Here is a 21,002-nt window from a genome sequence, read left to right on the forward strand (position 1 = left end):
AGCAATATACAACAGAAAGACTTGAATCTGACAGAATAATGAAACCAGGCTTGGACTCTAATAACAAGATCAAAGATTCTTCAGCAAGGAAATAAGAGTATGAAAAATTAAGTACAGACAGAAAACATAAAGCTTTTTCTTTCGGCATACTGACATTTAAATCAAACACTATAAAGACTATCAAATTACCTCCCTGTCAGAGAAGCACAAAGACTTCGGAAGCTCCAGGCCGGAGTTCCCAGCAGAGCAATGCTCCCTAAGGAACCGCAGCCCTATATGGTCTGATTAACCCCACTCATTCCCCCCACTCTCCAGCTACAGACACTACAGTGATCCCCAGAGATAGAGAGCTAAAACAGGCTAAAGGCTAGCCTCGGAACAGCCATGCTGCTGTTTATTTGATGTTAAGCCACTCAATAGTATAGTGTAAATAAAAGATGAAGGGAGAAGAGACAGAGATGAAGGAAAGATGATGATGGGGTGGAGACCAGAATCAAAAGAGTTATTTTTAAACATAGTGTTGTGTGTTATAAATATTGGGGACTAAAGCCCAATTTATAGTCATGCGTAAACTCTACGCCGTAGCTATGCAGTAGGTTATCCGTAGCCTGTGCGTAGCCTGATGTGCACCTAGCAAAAATTTTTACAGGGCGTCAGTTCTACGCGGACCTCAAGCACTGTGATTGGTCCACCAGAACACCTCCCATCAGGTTACAAAACTGCGTCATAGGATTTTCCGTTTACAACAGTGAAAACAAAGATGGGCCAAGGTGAGGAGTGATTTAACTCAAACTGCAACAAAAGTCGCTGTTTATTTACTTCCATTGTTGCTGTTCTTCTCAAATCATACACAACAAGTTGCTGTTTCTTCTTCGTTTGTGGATTTACTTGCCAAGCTTCTTCTTCATTGACGGTCGTGCTGCTACTGCGGTTACACGCGTGGATACTGCCTACCAGTGGTCTGGGTATGTGTTTGGACGTTGACGCAAATGTATTAATGAAAACTGTAGCCGCCGCGGCTACGCCGTAGGACCTACGCACAACTATAACAAGCCCTTAATGGGAAAATTATAGTCGGGCATAGGTTTTACACCATAGGCTATGCGTAGCCTGATGCGCAACTTGCCAAAATTTTACAATGCCTTTGTAGAAGGGCGCTGCATTTCTACAGTAAGAAGATGGGCCAAGTTAAGAAGTGATTTAACTCAAACATCTATTTACCTCCATCACTGCTTGTCTTCTTAAATTATGAATTCTCATATTCTATGTTACAAAGATCATGATACGCTTTTTTAGGATGATCGCCATGTTCTAGCTTGACTATATCTTAACTACTTTAAATGATGAGTTGCTCGGGAAGTTAGTTTCCAAACAGCTTCCCATATACAGTATAGGCCAAAAGTTTGGACACACTTGACTAAAATGTTAACTATGATTTTAAAAATCTTTTAATCTGAAGGTGTATGGTTAAATGCATGAAATCACGTTTGTAGAAAAAACTATACCTGTGCCAAACAGATTAATTTCTGTTATTAGAAAACTAAAATGTTATTTTAAAATATAATTTTTTAAATGGATGACTTGCACTGAATATCAAAAATCAGTCAATAAGAGCACAGATTAAATGTCCTTAAAAAGTCCTTCAATATTCTTTAAAATTCAGTCTAAAGTAAAACTTCAAGAAGCTTCTTGATAAAATTACACAACATAATTCCCACAGTTGCATTTGTGTTATGCCATAGTTTGGACGAGTTTATTATTATTCTGTTATGTGGAAAAATATATAAATAAAGAACGAGTGAGTGTGTCCAAACTTTTGGCCTATACTATACATATACTGTCACTAATACTGACACCGTCTTCAGTTCTAGAGAAGTTCCCAAGGCAGAATTCCACAAATAGATCCACATATTTCACCAGAGGATCCTAAAGCGATTAAGCAGGTGAAAGATGAGACAAGTCTCAATTCAAACCAAAACAAGAGCCACACCCAGAGAACCTGAAAGCTTGCTCAGGGCAGCAACAGCCTTTAAAGAGCTCCCAGAAACCCTCTCCCAGCATTTAAAACACTCCCTAATGGTGTTTGCATGTGGATTAAGTTTGTCTCATTTCAATGGAAGGTGTATGATACACCCTCATCTGCTCTTCTCAGGTCTGACAGAGAGCTTTATTATACTGGATGATATGAGATACATCTAATGCTTCATGTCACGGGACCTGATGGAATTAAATGTCAATTCCCTTACGAGTTTATAAGAAGTTTTAATAAGCTTACATTAAACTATGTGTGTTGTAAGCTTTGTTTGTCAGTCGGAGTATAAAGTATTCCCTGACACATTATTTACATGGACGCTTAATCTTGATTTGTATGCAAGAATACCTGTTCGTCTTGTATTTGAGCTCTCATAAATAAAACAAGTGCTTTCGGAAATGGAACAAGAATAGTAGTCAACACACACCCTTACGTTATTACAGACATGCAGTCATTGCCATCATATAGGGTTGGGTGATATGGTAAAATTATAGGCCGATATAATTATAGACCATTTTTTATCAAATTAGAGAAATCATATTTTGCACAGTACTTTGAAGAGAATCATTTAAATTAAATAATGCCCAAATTTAAAGCATACTTTAATATCATTTCTGCTCCTTAAATTTTACTCTGGTACTGTTTACTTATTTATTTATTGCTTAATACCATTCCAACATCAATAGCTATATTACTGATAAGAACTGGTTAATCCACACAAGTTGATCTACACAAGTTGTGGAATGACAATTTGGCATCTCTAATTCACCAAACCTGCATGTCTTTGGACTGTGGGAGATGCACTAAACCGTAATTACACACTAAAGTGTCATTTATAGTCGTGTGTAAGTTCTACACCATAGCTACAAAAATGTAACAACACATCCATTCTACACGGACCACAAGCGCTGTGATTGGTTTACTAGAAACCCTCCCGTTAGGTAAAAAAAAAAAAATTGGCAACATATTTCTTCAGGCATTTCCACTTGTGACGAACGGTAAAAACAAAGATGGGCCAAGTTGAGGAGTGAGAACTCAAACTGCAACAAAAGTCACTGTCTATTTACTTCAATCACTGCTAGTCTTATTAAATCATACACAACAAGCTGTTACTTCTATTTTTGTGGGTTTACTAGCCATGCTGCCTCTTCTTTGGCGGTTGCACTGCTACTGTGGGTTACACGCGTGGATACTGCATACTAGCGGTCTGCATGTGTAATTGCATGCACAAAAGGACATAAAGTGCATCTCGGAAAATAGCGTGGACGCGCTTTACACTGCGAGCGGGCACGCACCACATGGCCGAAATGAGAGAAAGACATGGTCCGTCAATGTCTGGAGGATAACTAGCCTGTTGATAAAACATTTAATTCATTAATAATCTAGTATGTGTTCATTTTCTGTCATAGTTTCTTCAAAATTGAGTTTTATTTGAGTGTTTAAAAAAAGATATTTTCATCATGACGCGTACGCCCCACCCCTTTGATTGCCACGCCCCTGGCCCACCCACCTGCACAACCCTACCACCTTAACGAACAAATTTTCAGTGGGAAACCCTGAGATAGTTTTATCCTGATGCACTTTAATAGGTCAATAACTTGGAACCACCACAGACACACAGACGCTATTGAACAAAAATGCTGGTACATTTTATGACTGTTAAGTCCAAACCTGACTTTTCTTCACACATAACTCAACGTTGGCGTGAACAACTCACACACCCCAAAGACAAAAAGGCTTCAATTCAGCTTCTAAATCAAAGCAGACATCTGCATTTCACACATGTGAGTCTGTGACCAATGCACCAAAGCATGGCTATATAGAAACCTAAAGCTCTGTGGACTATGTTCAAATAACCGCAGACGGTCTGTCAAAGCTCTCTCCTTTACCAATCATAAAGTCATGTATGGTTTTAATGAGTACAAAATAAAAAGTTGGACAACCTCACTTCACTCATAAAACAAGCCAACAGTTCACAAAATAACTTTTACAGTCAGTTAAACGCTTTGCTTTAAAACACAGACGAACACATATTTGGTGTATATTGTGCAAAAGAAACCTGAATTAAGCAAATCCTAAAAAAAATATCAAATTAAAATGTTAGCATGCTAACTGTCACTCCACAGCAACATAACTAGCTCCATTCAGTACAATAGTCTCTTCAAGCTCACAATCACAACTTTTGAAGTGGGAATTATCACATTATCAATAGCATTTAAAGGCAGCATTAATCTAGCAAAGAAATGAAATCCCGCCTTTCATTAAAAAGAGCCAATTATCTTTTTTTTTTTTAAAGTTGGTAATATACAGTTTTGTATAATTCAAAGAACATTCTGTGTAAATATAACTTTGATATCTTTAATATTGACTGTATAAGGTCTTGTCAAAGATTGAAATTGATGTAAAATCAAACTTTGATGCTCCCAATCTCATAAATCTGAGACTTTAGACTGAAAAAGCTGTCCATCCATATATTTTGCAAATATGGCTGCCAAGTGGGATTATTTTCCATAGAGACTTTGATGTATTTCGAATAAAAACAGAGATGCAAAGTACTAAACAGACATAGACACAGGTACCATTTTATCTGCTTTACATGTCGGTCGTGGGAGAGACAGTGATCACACTGATATGATCCCATTATAAGCCACTAACCTGAGGCCACAGAAACTAACCACAATGCAAAAGCAACATGATGCGTTAATGCTCTGTTATCCTGCTTCTAAAGCATCAGGGTTCATCTGCAAAGGGACTTTCTACAAGTGTATGAGTGTCAAAGGTCTGTTCCTAGATAAAGCCCCGCAGGATGAGATGTTCTTCTCCTACAGACACAGCAGTTTTTATGTGGATGGACTAGGCCTGTTCACTAAATTGCTGTACAAATCAGTGTATAAGTGCATTCCTCTTGTGCTTGGTAATCCATCTCAAACATTAGAAAACATGATGTGTTGTGTCAAAGTCTGAAATGAACAAATGCCCTTATGTTCTACGAGGCAGATGAAGATAGATCGGTTTGAGATCTGCCCTGCAGCTAAACATGAATGTTGTTCATCATGTCAAATTCAATACTACTGTGTTTAAAAGACATCAAAAAACAAGTGTAGGTTATATAGTATTTTACAGCACAATATGGTATTCTGAAAGGTAGTAAACTATGGTAAGGTTTTATATTTCTTCTGCAAATAAATAATATGTGACCCTGTCTGTAAAAACCCAGCTAAAGTCATTTTTTTGTGTTTTACAGGTACTGCTGCTCTACATAAAATTATACATAATGTAAAGAATATTTTGTGAAATATATAACCTTGATATATTTAATACTGACCGAGTAAGAACGTCCAAGATTGAAATCAATGTTAAATCAATATTTTAAATAAAACAGTGATGGTCCAAATTTCATAATAGGATTATGAGACTTGAGTCTTTATTTCACAAAGTCTGACTATTAACATAAGTTTAGTTTATCTTCACATATGTATGTGTTCAAGTGAATCTGTTTGCTGTCAAAAATATTATTTATATTAGTCCTATCCCCAAATACCTTTCCCTACTTGACAAGCCACACAAAGACTGACCAGACACATTTCCACAAATGAACTCAGAAATAACAAGAGAAAACGTCTTTATTTTTATCCCTTTCACATCCCACAGGACCAAACCAAGTCTAAAGGAAAATGCAAACTCTCGAACCCTGGTCAGTGCAAATATGCTGAACAGGCATAAAGCTAAAACATATTTGACCACACACACCTCTTTACACAAAGCAGGTTTGTTCAGCAGGGTGGAGGTGTGCTCCGGGGGTCCTGTGGCAGAGCGTGTAAAAATGGGTTTTAATATCATTTTATTGCCTGTGTGTGGTAGTGTTTCCAAATCACCAGTCTTTCCTGAATAACATCCTCTTGTTAGGTGACTGAAAAGGTATACCATGTTACATGTGTGCAGACGAGTATATGTGTGTCAGAGATTTAGAAATTAAAATGCACAGACAGGACATAGATATGGAACTGAAATTAAAAACCTTTCCCTATTGTTTTTTTTTTTCTTAAAATATGAACTTTTTTTAATGAGCGTTTATGTGTGTAGGAAAGCTTACGTGCCTGCGTGGAGGCTGCTATGACTATTGTGTTGTTTCACAGTGGGACTCAAACTGAAGGAAGTAATGAATCACTTTATAACAGTAATTTTAACATGCATATTAAAAGCATGTATATGTGTGTGTATATATAGCAACTTGCAACTGACTCTGTAGTCATAATATGATGACTGAATCCTTCTATGAATTCCTGTTGAAATATATAATCTTGAGCATATTTTGATGTGTGTTATGTGAACATTACCCAGAGGAAATGTTTATCGCTCAGATGTTACTAAGTAAATATTAAGTAAAGATCATGTTTCATGAAGATATTTTGTAAATTTCATATATCAAAACCTTTTATTTTTGTGAGTGGATGCAGTGTAAAGGACCTCAATTGGACAACTTTAAAGATATTTTCTCAATATTTCGCTTTTTTGCACCCTCAGAGTCCAGATTTTCAAATGATTGTATCTTGGTCAAATAATGTCCTATCCTAACAAGCCACACATCAATTGAAAGCTTTTATATTATGTATAAATGTCAACTTCAAAAAATTTAACCAAATGCTGGGTAAATATTGGACAAAGCACATGTTGGGTTATAAATAAACCTACGCTGCGTTATTGTTAACCCAACTATTGGCGCATTTCCATTGCATAGTACCCCACGGTTTGGGTTGGGCCAGGTTGGGTGAGCTTACTCTGGGAGCAGTACGTAGTACCCAATACTTTTTTTTAGTCCCACCTCGGTTGGGGTTCAAAGCGACCCGAGCTGACACCGTACCAAATGTGACGCGAAAACACTGTAGAGCACTGATTGGTCTGAGAGAATCGTCACTACCAGTGTCATCGCTATAATGTAATTAGCTTTACCTTAGTGATAGCTTGCGCTGTCTCGAGCAAACATGTTGTAATCTCTCCTCTGCTATAAGTTCCCAAACTCCTTTTACCGATGAAAAACATACACAGGTTGAGAATCAGGAGCACCATAGCAGTTTTGTCCAGACTTGCAGTTTGTGGCAGCACATTTGCAATGCACATCCTCATTATATGCTTAAATGCAACTTCAATGAGGCTCTAGCGGAGTGCATCGACTGACGCCACGGGTGTTTGTACAGAAACTGTCATGTGAGACAGAGGTAGTGATGAACGCGATGTGCAAACATCTATTTGTGGTGGCCAATTTTGATTTTGTGGTGGACTGAGAAATAAATTAATGTATGGGGATGTATAGCATTCCAATAACGCTTTCACTTGTATGATGTCACAGCAGTAGGCAGCATGCAAAAATAACGACACGGCTATAATCCCTCCCACTGCGAAGTTTTACTAAACTCGATAGAAAAGCTAATCAAGCCAAAGTGAGGTGAGCTGACCCGACCTGACCCAAACAAATCCATGGGGTACTATGCAAAGGAAAAGCGCCATATGAGTTGAAACAACCCAGGATTGCGTTGAAACCTAGCATAGGTGTATTTATTAACCCCAAAATGTGTTCTGTCCAATATTTACCCAGCATTAGGTTAAAAACAACCCAGCAGAATTTAGAGCGTTCAAACAGGTTTTAAAATATGGCATAAAATATGAACTAATAAAACCTCTCTTCGGTGATCAGCTCTTAAAAAAGCCCTACTGCTGTAAAAGCATTTCACGGTGAATAAAACGAGCTGGGGTTCGCATGGCATTTCTTTTGTAGAGCCCCGTCACAGCGGGACATGAGGCCCTGGTTTGGCTGCACACCACACACATATAAATGCGCGCACACACACACACACGCCCTCCAACGATGTAATCCAAGTCATGTGAACATATGAAGTCTAATAAGCGAGCTCAGAGAGGACACACAGAAGGAGTAAGGGGGGAGAAGGAGTTTGGAAGTGACAAGCAATTGGAGAAGGAATGAACGAGTGTTGGGGAAGAGAAATAGCAGGAGAGATTGAGGGACAGATGGGGCTGGAAAATCCATGTTTATTTTTACTAAGCAGCGACAGCATTGCACAAGCTATACTACCTCCGGCAGGCGTTTACACACAATGGGCTTTGTGTTGCTGTAGGAGGAGCCTGACTCACCTGCTGAAAAGCATCACAAAGATACAAAAATGAAGAGAGATTGGCCAATACTATGGAAGTCAATGGGTAAAGTCAACTGTGTGCTTACCATAATTAATCTAAATGGACTATTAATGTCTCATAAAAGATATAATAACGTTAATGCCTATGTAGACTGTTTTGGTCACTTGTGAGTATGTTACAGTAGCTTCTAGAAGTGTAAAATGGGCGTTTCATCAGGATACAATCTGATACAATCTGGTTCTCTTAGCCAGTGATACAATATTTATTGTTTGTTTATATGGTTTGCTTACAAAGTCCAAAAACCTTTTCCCACTTCAAAGAACCTTTTGTGCAACAGAAAATGTTGAAGAAGGTTCCTTATGGAAGCATACAACCCGACAAAGAACCATTTGCAAACTTTTATTTTTAGGTGTACATGAAACACGAGATGACACACATCAGCAGCTGTAATCTATGGCTGAACAAATGTATATGTACCCTATGTCTGAGTTATGCTCATACATGTGATTTGTTCCATGCCCAACATTGTTTCTGTTGTGGCCGCTTTGACGTTTGTGTCCAACAACAATTTGGCAGAGAACTTAATTATCCCCCACACACACTTGCCCATGCTCAAACCTAATGCGTCCACTCCAAAATTTATTCTTTTATAGCTAACAGCCCATGGGAGAGGCTCTACAATTTGGGAAGAATGCTAATGATCATTCCCTTCAATAGGACTGCCCCTTTGAGAAGTACACCTTTGACCTTGAACTAAAAGGAAGGTGTTTTATATCCTAATTTGAAAAGAACCCAACAGACATTATTAAGACTGATGCAGAAGCTTCTGTCATTGCGGAGAGCTGACTGATGAAGGGTTTCAAGAGCTGGAGAGGATTGAAGATACAGAGTCTATTTCAATAACGCAATAATATAGACAAGATAAAAGCCAATTGAACTACAATGACTTTTAAAGCTAGTTGATAACCCACTTCAAAGTAAGAAGACATGGGAAGCGTGCAATAAAACTATATGGTAAAGTAATGTAGAGACAAAAAATTTATTTTTATCATAAAGTGTGACAAATTATAAGCAAGGAAATGTAGGGAGTTTGTTTAAGGTATAATGTGGGACTTTTATTAGACCTTACATAATAAACTCTATTGTTTTATTACCTTAGAATGAGCCGGTTTTATTTACAACGCGGGTCCCCTTACATGAAAGTCATTGCCATGTTTCTACAGTAGCTCTTAAAGGGACACTCCAATTTTTTTTAATAAGCTCATTTTCCAGCTCCCCTAGAGTTAAACATTTGATTTTTACCGTTTTGGAATCCATTTAGCCGATCTCTGGGTCTGGCGGTATCACTTTTAGCATACCTTAGCATAATCCATTAAATCTGATTAGACCATTAGCAGCGGGCTCAAAAATTACCAAAGAGTTTCGATATTTTTCCTATTTAAAACTTGATTCTTCTGTAGTTACATCATGTACTCGGACCGACAGAAAATTAAAAGTTGTGATTTTCTAGGCCGATATGGCTAGGAACTATACTCTCAAACTGGCATAATAATCAAGAACTTAGCTGCCGTACCATGGCTGCACCAGGAGCAAACACAGCACCCGAAAATAGTCCCCTTGGTTACTTTCAATAGCAGAGGACTATTTTCTTGCACTGTGTCATCTCAAGTGGTACCGCCAGACCCGGAGATAGGCTGAATGGATTCCAAAATGTCAAAAATCAAATGCTTAACTCTAGCGGAGCTGGAAAATTTGCCTATTTTTAAAAAAAGTGGAGTATCCCTTTAACAGACAAACTGCTCTATACAGTGCATTTCACACCTACATTGTCCTGTGACAGCTACGTAGCTTCTCATTGCGTTTCGAAATTGAGGTTGGCCGCTAGATGCCGCTAAAACCCACATTACACCTCTGCATTGTGAAATTATTACATTATCAAACATTTTTACCATTTACATGATCTTATACAATTTATAATTATCTAATCTATTTATTTTTATAATTGCACAACACAATGCTTTGAAATTTATACTTGTAATATTCATAGTAAATTCTAAATTCATATGTCAATACCTAACATCCAAGAGGGTAAATTCAAGTCTCTATGAGATCAGAGAGCTCCAGCTATTACACTCACTGTCTTACCCATGGGTTGTACTGGATGAGCTGGGATGACTAGCAGAAACAGTACTACATTTAGACAGAAACCAAAAACACAACAGCACCATATGTTTACATTACATTAAATCACTTTTATTCAAAGGGACTTCAGTGTTTCCTCTAGGATTTTTTTCAGCTGTGGCGGCAGGGGGCGCCCATGATGATTATAAATGTAAAAAAAAATGTAATGTAGAATATAGGCTACAGTAAACTAACATGTATTTTTTTATAATTTTCACGCTGTCATTTACTTTTCCTTATATTTATAGCATATTGCTTTTCTATGTTTGATCTAAACTGTATTTTCTTAAAAAAACGTTACACAGCTACGTACGTAGTTTGGATATTTCATTGTAGTTTTAATGTAGTGTGCATTGCAAGTTGGTCCTCGTGTTTAGCGTACAGAGCTGTTACAAAGTCATGCAGTCCTGTTTGATAATCCGCACCGCTGTGATTGACAGAACAACCGACCAGTTATCCGACATCAGCAGCAATTTTATTTCACACCCGTACCATTTGACATAAAGACTGTGACCCCGAGCCGGTCACACCGCAAATCGCGCAGTTAAATATAAACCATTACCGGTCTTCAGACAGATCTTAAACACAAATAAGCAAGGGACATTTAAAAACGAGTCGAATTTTGGTCTTGGATGTTAGACCCGCATTTTACTCTTGAGTCCACACCTGCATCTACAACACAAATGACACGCGAATAGCCTATTACACCCGTTAGATCAAATATTATGCAGTTCACCCGCGGGTACCCCGACCCTGCTGTTTTGTCTGAAAACAGATAAAACAGTCTCACCGTCTGCCTCAAGTTTCTATTACCAACGTTCTTCTTTTCCACGGGAATAATGTAAGTTTCCTTACAAACAGATTCGACTATTAATGTTTTGCAGTCGCATATAAGTAGTATTCAGTATTTAGCCTTTTGTTTTTGGACAAATATCTTATCATTTAATGTGAAACTTTGTGAGTGTCGATCTAAAGCACAGACGATTGACTGACAGCTGAGCGCTCAGCAGTGCGCTGCGCTTATAGCCTATACTGAATAACTAATGGCCCGATAAGTTGATAATATATGAGTACAGTGATTCCAAATGAATGTCCAAAAAACTCGTAATATGTTAAATCAAAAGTTTAATAATGTCTTTTCTCGCAGCCCTGCGCTGTGTTGGTGTAGATATGCGCCGGTGAACGTCATATGCGTGATGACCTTGCAGCTTAAATTACCCTAAATTTATAGTCATAAAGATAAAAGTAAAACAACATTCGAAACTTCAAATGATGTATTTTTATTTGTGTAAACTCACAATAAGGAGAAAACCTTGTGCTTATTTATAATCATTAAAAACATGACGTGCTTTCTGTTGGTTTGGTTTTAGAGCGCGTCACAAAAAATAGAACAGAAATTCAAATACTTTTTTATTTGTTTTGTCAATTTAATAATTATTTAAGTGCAACATATTTCGTATAGGCTTATTTATTTTATTATTATTTCTCAAAACAGAAACGTAGCTTAATAATCCTCTGTTGATTTAAATCTTTTTGTGCATGAAGCTAAACCCATGGAGGAAATTATGATATTTTAGGAGATTTATTTATAAATGAGTGAACAACGCAAATCCAGAAAGGAATTTATTTCTAGACAGCCAGTCTCGCAGAGCGGACATTTCGGTAGCTTTTTTGCGAGCTGACGCTGTGGGTTTTGTCTAGAAGGGATACAGCAAATGCCGAAAAGTTAAGGATTAGATTTGGAGGTAGGATTATTAGGATGAAAACAGCGGTTCTGGCTAAATTGGATACAAATACATCCTACAATCGTGTGAAATTTTGTGTTTAGAGTTGGGTTTGGTTAAAGGATTAGGATAAAACAGTGCTCATCCAACGAGATTTCGTTTGCTGTATCCCTTCTATCCACAACCGCAGGCGTGGCGGGGATGTTTTAGGAGTGGCGGGCCGCCGCGGTTGAATGTATATAGCGGAAACACTGGACTTACAGTTCTTTTTAAAGTATAATTTTTTTCCAGTATGTGTGTGTTCCATGAGTTCAAAGTTCAAACATGACTTTTTTTGCTGCTGATGCAATGTTCTGCCCCTAAACTATACAGGATCACCAGACGACACGAAGAGGGAGATTATGAGAACAGGATCCAGCTGTCACAGTCAACAATAAAACAAATACAGGTATGATGATGCAACCTTGACTCAGTATTTTCCCAGCATATAGTTGCTGAGAGATTGTTTACTCCCGAGTGATTCTCCACCTACTTCACATAAAGTACCACACACTTCCTAAAGCCAACATTATTTAACACTTTCCAAATACCTCATCATCTAATACTAAATCATGACATCCATGTGACAACACATGTGAAGCTAAGCAAAGACTTCAAAGGAACTTTATCAGTCTGTTTTAAAACTGGAATCATCCCTCAAGCAATACTGGGATCCATTTACCTTCTTCCATGCACATGCCAACATTTAAGTGTGCACAAGCACACGGATTGTCAGATCCGGTGCAATATGCAGGAAGATAACGCGAAAAACACAAAGGCTATTGGATTAGGCCTGAGCGCAAGGACAACACAGCTTTCATCATTATCATCACCATCACCGGCGTGTTACGAGACACAGCGGCCCCTCTGTCCTGCCCCAAGGCTCCTCTGATGAAAAAACAAACCTAAGCCTACACACTGAGCTGGGACACGTGGGCTGGTAGAAGCACAAGCAAACGCACGCCTTCTGGAGTACCAGCTGAGACCAACTGAAACATCATATGAGGGAACTAAAGCTGGATGAACCAATAAGAATAAAGCAAAAGTCTCATTCTTAAAGTCACAACCAAAGTCTGGCAAATGAAAAGCATATCGATTCTGAGTCCCAGTGGCCTGTAAATCCCTGTAACTGGGGACATAGGCTGCAAAACATGTGTAGATGATCGAATGGTCCTTACAGCTCAGTAATGTTATCGGTAATCCAGCTGGTTTTGGGATAAGCAATGGACTATAGTCTATAAACAAAGAATGTACTTGGCGCATATGCCTGATGAAAGCTTCATAGCAGGACATGAGGCCAATCGAGGGCGGACGAAATGGATCAGATCACGCTCAGGCAGGACAGGCTGGTGAGATCTGAGAGAAGAGTAACATCAAGGACAAAAGCACTGAATGGTCTTAGTCACACACACACACATTGGACCAGGCCATATATGAAAGGCATGGGCATCATGAAAGCGTCCAATCAGAGAATGACAAGCTGAATAAAGGGTGAGGAATAGCAGTTATGATGGACAAAAGACTGTCCAATGTTATTGTGTGTCAACGGCCCACAAAAGGTTTCAGGATAAAGACATTTATGAGATCTTGTTTGACAACATTTAGAATTGTCAATTATTCAGGAAATACTACTAATGGATTAGTTCACCGGACACATGCTGATGATGTCATGTACTCACTCACCCTAGTGACATTCCAAACCCATTTGATTTTCTTTCTTCTGTGGATTACAAAAGGAAAAAATCTAGAACAATGTCTACAATGTTTTTCTATACATGGACAGTAAATAGTTTCGGCCTTATTTCCTTTCTTTTGTTCCAGAGAGGAAGATATAAAGGTTTGGAATGGCATGAGGGTGAGTAAACAACAATTGCATAATTTTTACTTCTGGTTAACTCTTTCTTTAATTCAGTTTTTATTTAATGAAACTTTTATCCCAACCAGAGCTTCCCAATCATTGCAAGTGTTTCAACTGAAGAAACCCTTGGTCAGCCAATCTGTCAAGGGTCAACATGGAAGATGGCCATCAGTCCATCAGTACATAAACACATCTTCTGTCTAATTTAGCCGATTCTGTTTTTGCGTTCCTCCTCCGAGTGCGTGATTCTAAATCTTTCCTCTGTTTTTAATCCATCATACCTGACCTCCAGACACCCAGAAGGGTAAACTTACTGTGTATTACCGCGGGAAAGTGTGCAATATTTCAACAGATACGTCACAAAAGTATGCGAGGACTTTCACTGAAACAGGATCAGAACTTTTTGGTTCATAACAAAACAATCACAGGTAGGATCATGCAACAGTAATTCCCCTCAGGGAGATTTTAAGTAACACAAAAATCATTAAGCGCCCATCTCTCCGCCCTCTTTTTCTAAATCTTACTATAGATGAACTGAACCCATAAGTCACCTTAAAGCAAGCACCTCTTCAAACTGAAGTTAACACTTTCTGATTTGCTTCTTCACTTGATTATCAGAAATAATCTACTTTAGAAGGACTCTTATTGATTCTTTGCGGAAGTCTAGTTAAGTTAAGGAAGAAAAGTTGTTTTTTATGTTGTTGCCGCTGAAACCGTCTACAAGAAGATTTACATCACAATGTCAGGATGATTCTTGCAATTAGGGATGAATAACAATTAATCGCAATTAATCTATAACAGAATAAAAGTTTTTGTGAACTTTGTATAATAATTATGTATATATAAATATGCACACATGCATGTATAATTTTAAGGAAAAAAAATCTGTATTTATATTAGGGCTGTCAATATAAGTTTAACATTTTTAATCTAGATTAATCGCATGTTTTCATGAGTTAACTCTCGATTAATCGCAAATTAATCTCACATTTTTATCCGTTCTAAATTTAACTTAATTTAACAATTTTCAGTTTTTTTAATACACTAATCAACATGGGTGTGAACAGATTATAGGTCATACCTGCGTGAATTCTTGTTAAAACAGATATTTTTAAAACTGTAATTTTGTGTGGATGTCTACATATCGGGGTCGCGCACTTGCCCCTCTGTGTGCACACAAGGAAGATCGTTTTTTGAGTCTTGTCGTTTTTAATAACTAAATATTAATCAGGTCCCAAACTTTATCTCTCCTAATAGCCATTTTAACATCAAGCATGTCCTGCAATTTATTTTTAAATTTCTGCATGCTTTAAAAGTGAAACCAAAATACGCGGATATTGCAAATAATCATTATGCATCCCTACTTGCAATGTTACCAACTTTTTACCCAAAAGTGACATTTTATGTTTAACTAAAAAGCCAGAAACTTTTTTCTTTCATCTCTATAACCCCATGAGCTACATTCCCTAAGTTAAGGAACCAAATAAAAATCTGAGTAGCAAATAAAATTAAGTTAAACACTCTGGCTGCACCGTACCTTGCCCTCTAGACATGATTTACTAGCTGTGTCTGAACAAGGATACATTTTTGGAGTGCTGGGTGTGGATAAACTTCACGGCAACAAGGAAAGATCTATTCTTACGGCTGTTTATAGCACCAAGTTATAAAGCACAAAGTGATTGTATGCATTACGCCACTGTATCAGTTAAGCAACCAACAGAAACACATTTAGATTCTTCATCAGTGTTGTACATGCAACCATGACATCAATGTCCTTTGCTAAGACTTTTGAGATGAAGGTCTCAAGCTGGGAAAATACCCCATTTCCCACTAAAAAAAAATGCGAATCATACTTTCACATGTCCAGGCCTGGTGGTCTCTGACTTTAATCCCTATGGCTTTTGCAGCTTAAAACCCCAGCACTTATACAAAAAGATTTCCTGTTGTTAAAGGATACGAGAGCGACAACAGTGAATGGAAACATTTTAAATGGACACTTTAAATGCTTGAGTCCAGTTTCCTATTGCATTAGACCTTTAAATAAACTTACCAATAGTTGAGTAAAACCTCAAAAGCAATCCAAAAGCTAAAACCAGTTAAACATAGTAGCCAAAAACACACAAACTATTACATTACAGACTCATTGCAGATTCTCCAACCTCAGCACCATGTACCTACAGTCTTGCTTTCTGACAGCCTGTACACAACTGCATGTCACTACCAGTCAAAGCAGAAAGAACACAGACGTTCTCACCATTAGTGCCAAACAGGGAGAGTCTAAGACTGTGCAGACCAGAAGGATCATGAGAAAAGTACCATGAGAAACAATGTGTATTATGGGAAACGAAGTATAAGGGGCATAAATGGACCTGTAGCTCAACTGGTAGAGAATTGTGCTCAATGCAAAGGTCATGGGTTTGATCTGCATGGAACACTCTGGGTATTATGTATACCCTAAATTCCCAGTCAGTTGGGATAAAAGAGTGTGACAAATTCATGTAATGTAATGAATCAGTGACTCTCTTATTCGAATAGACTTTTAGTATTTATACGGATCTATGGTTTGTGTGCAAAGGTACAGAAATTGTTTGTGTGTGAAAACAGTTGTTGATGGATCAGGGGAAGGGGCTGGTGGTCAGGGAATGAAAGAATAGTTTTGCTGTTTTCCCAAGCCGAGTGGTCAAAGGTGACTATTTTCCCTGGATCTGGCTTTGGGTTGGACTTGGACCCAGAAATCTCTTCCGAGTCCATGCATACAAAACACATCGTACAAAGAGGGCAAATTAAAGAAAAAAGTCTTGTGGGTCATGACGGGATCAAAACAGGGAATGACAAACACTAAGCTGTAATAACTGTCAGAACTTGACTGATTAAAAGCACAAACGACTCCACTGTACTTTGTCTGAGTGGGCACACTTACACAATGTTTATAGTCCTTTATCTTTTATTGCATGCACACTCACACACTAACATGAGTGGCCAGCAAGAGCATGGTCATAATTAGACCTCTGAGGTTTGTAGTGTAAACACACACAACCAGACAACGCGGCAATCACTTGATCTGTAAATAGTCTAGTGTGATCATTTACTTGCTGATTAAGATAGTAAACTGAGACGCTATTGTTTGTCTGATCAGCTCCACCCATTTATCATATGCCAACCAAATTCAAGCTATGTGATAGAATTTATAGAAGATAGATAATGTCTTACTTCAGTAACAGAAGAACGTTTTCCTAGAAAATGTTTTAAACAATGTGGAACTGAAGTGGTCAAGTGGTGAGCAATTTAGTCTAGTGAACAAAGATTGTAGGTTAAACTTTGTAAGGGAGGATTCATAGGCTGTCACAGTTTTGAACTTGGCATTTACCTTTGGTTACTTAATGAGGACAGTCCCTATAAAAAGTGCACTGCAATTTGCTTAAAATACCAACAACTATATTATTACACATTAATTCCACACTAACAGTATATATCTTAAAACCTACACTCTAAACAAACGCTGCTAAATGGCACTAAAAGTGGTTCACTAGCTCGTAATCATAGGGGAACCATTTTAGTGCTATATAGCACCTGTGTAGAACCATATTGTGCTAGACCCATTTCTGGTGGTGCTATAGTGATATATCACCCCAGAATGGTTCTTCATAGGTGCTATATGGCACTAAAAATGGTTCCCCTATGATTACGAGCTTTTAGTGCTATTAAGTGTAGAGTGTACAGCATACTTATTTGCAAAAACAAATCAAATAAGTTAAAATAAGTTAGAAACTATTTCATAATTTGGTAATAATGCTGTCTGAAAAATAAATTTTTATCCATCATCAGGTGTTTCGTCTTTTAAGGGACCGAAAACGCTAACCTTGACCTAACAAACACATACTGTGACCTTTAACAAAAATGTGTAATGTGCTGCTTCATTTAAATTATCATATTTTACTTCATTATGGATTATGTACCTGTTTTAGACTTATAGCCATAGGTTGGCTTCATTGTATCAAAGGTAAGCTTTTGAGTTTGAATTTGTGTTGAAAAACACCCTTCTGACATCACAAGTGCCCGGGCATGGTTAAGCATTTACAAACAGTTGCAATGATGATTCAAAGTCTTAAACCAGGACATGAAGACACTTAATACAAGAATGAATCAATTCCAGTTATCAAAATCCAGGATTATAAACAAACAGCAGGGGAATTTTTCTAACACAATGAAACAATCATCTACTCTTTCCTATATCATCTGTTTGTTTAAAAGGTTATATATTTTAGGATTTTTAAAGACTTGCTGTTTATTCAGAAAACGACGTGCATCCTGAACATAGGTGTAGTAATAAATCTGCATTTTATAGTTTTCACACGCAACTTGCTCCTTATCTGTTAGCATCTAATTTCATGAGAGGTAACAGCACAATAAATGTGCATCATCTTGAATAAACTCAATATATTCAATTGTGTAACCCTTTCTGGGAAAACCCAACTAGTCGTTTTCTTTTTGTGATTTACTGGTTTCTACATAAAAGCATCATTCATAATGTAAAGAACAGTCTGTGCAACCTTTTTATTAAATATTGATGGACTAAGGTCATATCAAAGATTTAAGTTAAAGGGATAGTTTACCGAAAAATGAAAATTATGTCATCCTTTTCTTATCATATCCTCATGTTCTAAACCTGTATGATTTTTTTGATGAACAGAAAAGAAGATGTTTTGATAAATGATGGCACACAGTTGAAGGTACCCATTGAATTCCATCGCATTTGTTTTTTCTACTATGGAAGTCAATGGGTAAAATCAGCTGTGTGCTTACCATCATTTATCAAAATATCTTCTTTTGTGTTCATCAGAAAAGAGAAATTCAGGTTTAGAACAACATGAGAATGAGAAAATAATGACAGAATTTAAATTTTTGGCTGAACTGGCGTTTAAACTGAAATCAATGGTTGAACTCAAACACCGATGTTCCTAATCTCATAATTAGATTTATGAGACTTCAGCCTGGAATTTACAGGCAGGGTCACAACTTATTATAAAAATTAGACCCAGAAGAAGGGTGACACTATCTGTTTGTTTTAAAGAAACTATATGACTATTATGTTGAGTACTGGCCCCGCAGTGAGTCATGTATCCTCTGTCTGTCTAATGTAACATGTTATTGTTTTGTTTGATTCCTCAAGGTCAGGACATAAGAGATGATCCCTGTGGGAACCTAACACTGTTTATGACACGAGTCATGAAAGTGTAGTTGGTGAATGAAAGTGTAGTTCACCCAAATATGAAAATTCTCTAATAATTTAATTTCTTATTATTCATGTCATCCCAGATGTAAATGACTTTTTGGCTTTTCTCTCACAGTGGTCTCACTTCAAAATAACCCACTGGAAACATGTGAATTACTTTAGTAATGAAAGCATTTAAGAAAATAACACGAAAACATTTAAATGTAAAATGAGTTGTGTTCAACTAAAAAAGGAAGTCATGTCTGGGATGCCATAAGGGTGAGCAAACTATTTGAGAAATGTCATATGTGTGTGAAATATCTCTTTAATACAACTCTCGTTGACGTTTCGTTAGCAAAGGAGAGATTTACAGTAACGTTAACATAGCGCTCAACTGGCTATCTATCTGCAAGTATGCGCATTATTCCCAAATGAAGGCGGGGTGTCTTTGATTATTTTGTGGTAGGGGTGTTAATGGGCGCAGATGGTACGTTAAAGCACATCTATCACATTTGACATGACTTCTGCCCTTTAGGAATACTGCACCCTCTTCACCTCAAGTCATTACACCAACAAAACGCCATGTGCTTGTCCCACAGCTTTTACACTCGCCTTTTGTTATTTTTTATTTGAAGTGCAGTCTTTAAAATTTCAATTTATCAGCTAATGTATTCGTTTTGCTATTAAATTTTCTGATGTGAGAAACGATAGGTAAATGAAAGTTGAATGAATCTACACTCTAAACTTACGTATTTTAACTTTTTTGGGATCAAGGTTGCGCGCGACGATCTGCAGTCTCTCCAGACGCACTTGAATCCTCGTCGCCCTTTGCGTGATCAGCCCCGCCTGAGACTCGATTCCCAGGAAAATGTCACTGGCATGTCGCGATAAATCGGACAGCTGATGCAAAATACCGGTGAGTGTCTGACAACAAACTTCGTCCGAAGAGTTGAACAAAACAAGCTTGCGAACTCTGCGACCATCCGATGTGATGAAACTCTTTTCTGAGCCTTCGCTCCCTCTCAACCTGCTTACCAGCTGAGGCTCAACGGTTCTCTGCAGGAAAGGCATTTTAAACCTGATTTAAATGTAGACGAACATCACGACGACGTGTTTTAATATCCAAAAGATGTGTCCCAAAAGTTCCCACAAGGTAAAGTTGTGTAAAGAAAAGGTCCCGCCATATTTTTAAAAGATGCAGAAGTGGTCCGGACCGTTTGCGCTGATGTTGTTCGCAAGCATCAGGGAACGCGCGTTTGAAAGCAACGAATCCAGTCAGGAAAGTGAAGGAAGGTACGAGGAAAAACCCGGAAACAGATTTACAACCACCTGTAACGACTGGAACTGGATTCTGGACAGCGATGTGAGGAAAGTTACCTGCCTTTAGCTGGAAATCCCGGACTGGATTTTTGGATTATCACGGATTTAAACGCATTTTATGTTTTTTATTTGACCGTCCCTAAAATAAATTAAAGTACTAAAGAAATTAGATGTACTTTAACTAATCTTTAATCGTGAATATATGACTTATTATGTGAAATAATAAGTAAAGATTCTATGGAATCTTAGTAATAATAGTAGTTTTATAGAACCAAACGTAATATTGAATATTTTTAAATGGAATTAAAATCAACAACTAGTAAAAAAATCTGTCCGTTTAGCCTGTAGTCGCTTGAAAATGTAAACTTAAAAGATACAAATCCCAATATATATTTAATAGCTGCACGTCTATAGCTCCCTCTAATGGTTCAAACCAGTAGTACGCTTCTAAAAAAAAAACATTGCCAGGGAGGATCAGATGAGCTT

At 37.6% G+C, this 21,002-nt stretch overlaps 1 protein-coding gene across 4 annotated transcripts in view; it reads right to left on the reverse strand.

Annotated features, from left to right (window-relative positions):
* nhsl1b (NHS-like 1b) overlaps positions 1 to 20,468 on the reverse strand; it is a 93,727-nt gene extending 73,259 nt beyond the window's left edge. For 3 of the 4 annotated variants that reach the window (XM_073811413.1, XM_065256826.2, XM_065256824.2), the window contains exon 1: positions 19,946 to 20,467. In XM_073811413.1, coding sequence (XP_073667514.1) covers positions 19,946 to 20,267 — 322 coding nt within the window. In that variant the 5' untranslated portion in view covers positions 20,268 to 20,467. Of the gene's footprint in view, positions 1 to 19,945 lie in introns of all 4 variants that reach the window. The other variant, XM_073811412.1, reaches the window with a different exon arrangement.
* Positions 20,469 to 21,002: the final 534 nt, after the last annotated feature.

This window comes from Paramisgurnus dabryanus, chromosome 12, assembly GCF_030506205.2.
Source record: "Paramisgurnus dabryanus chromosome 12, PD_genome_1.1, whole genome shotgun sequence".
Taxonomy (NCBI): domain Eukaryota; kingdom Metazoa; phylum Chordata; class Actinopteri; order Cypriniformes; family Cobitidae; genus Paramisgurnus; species Paramisgurnus dabryanus.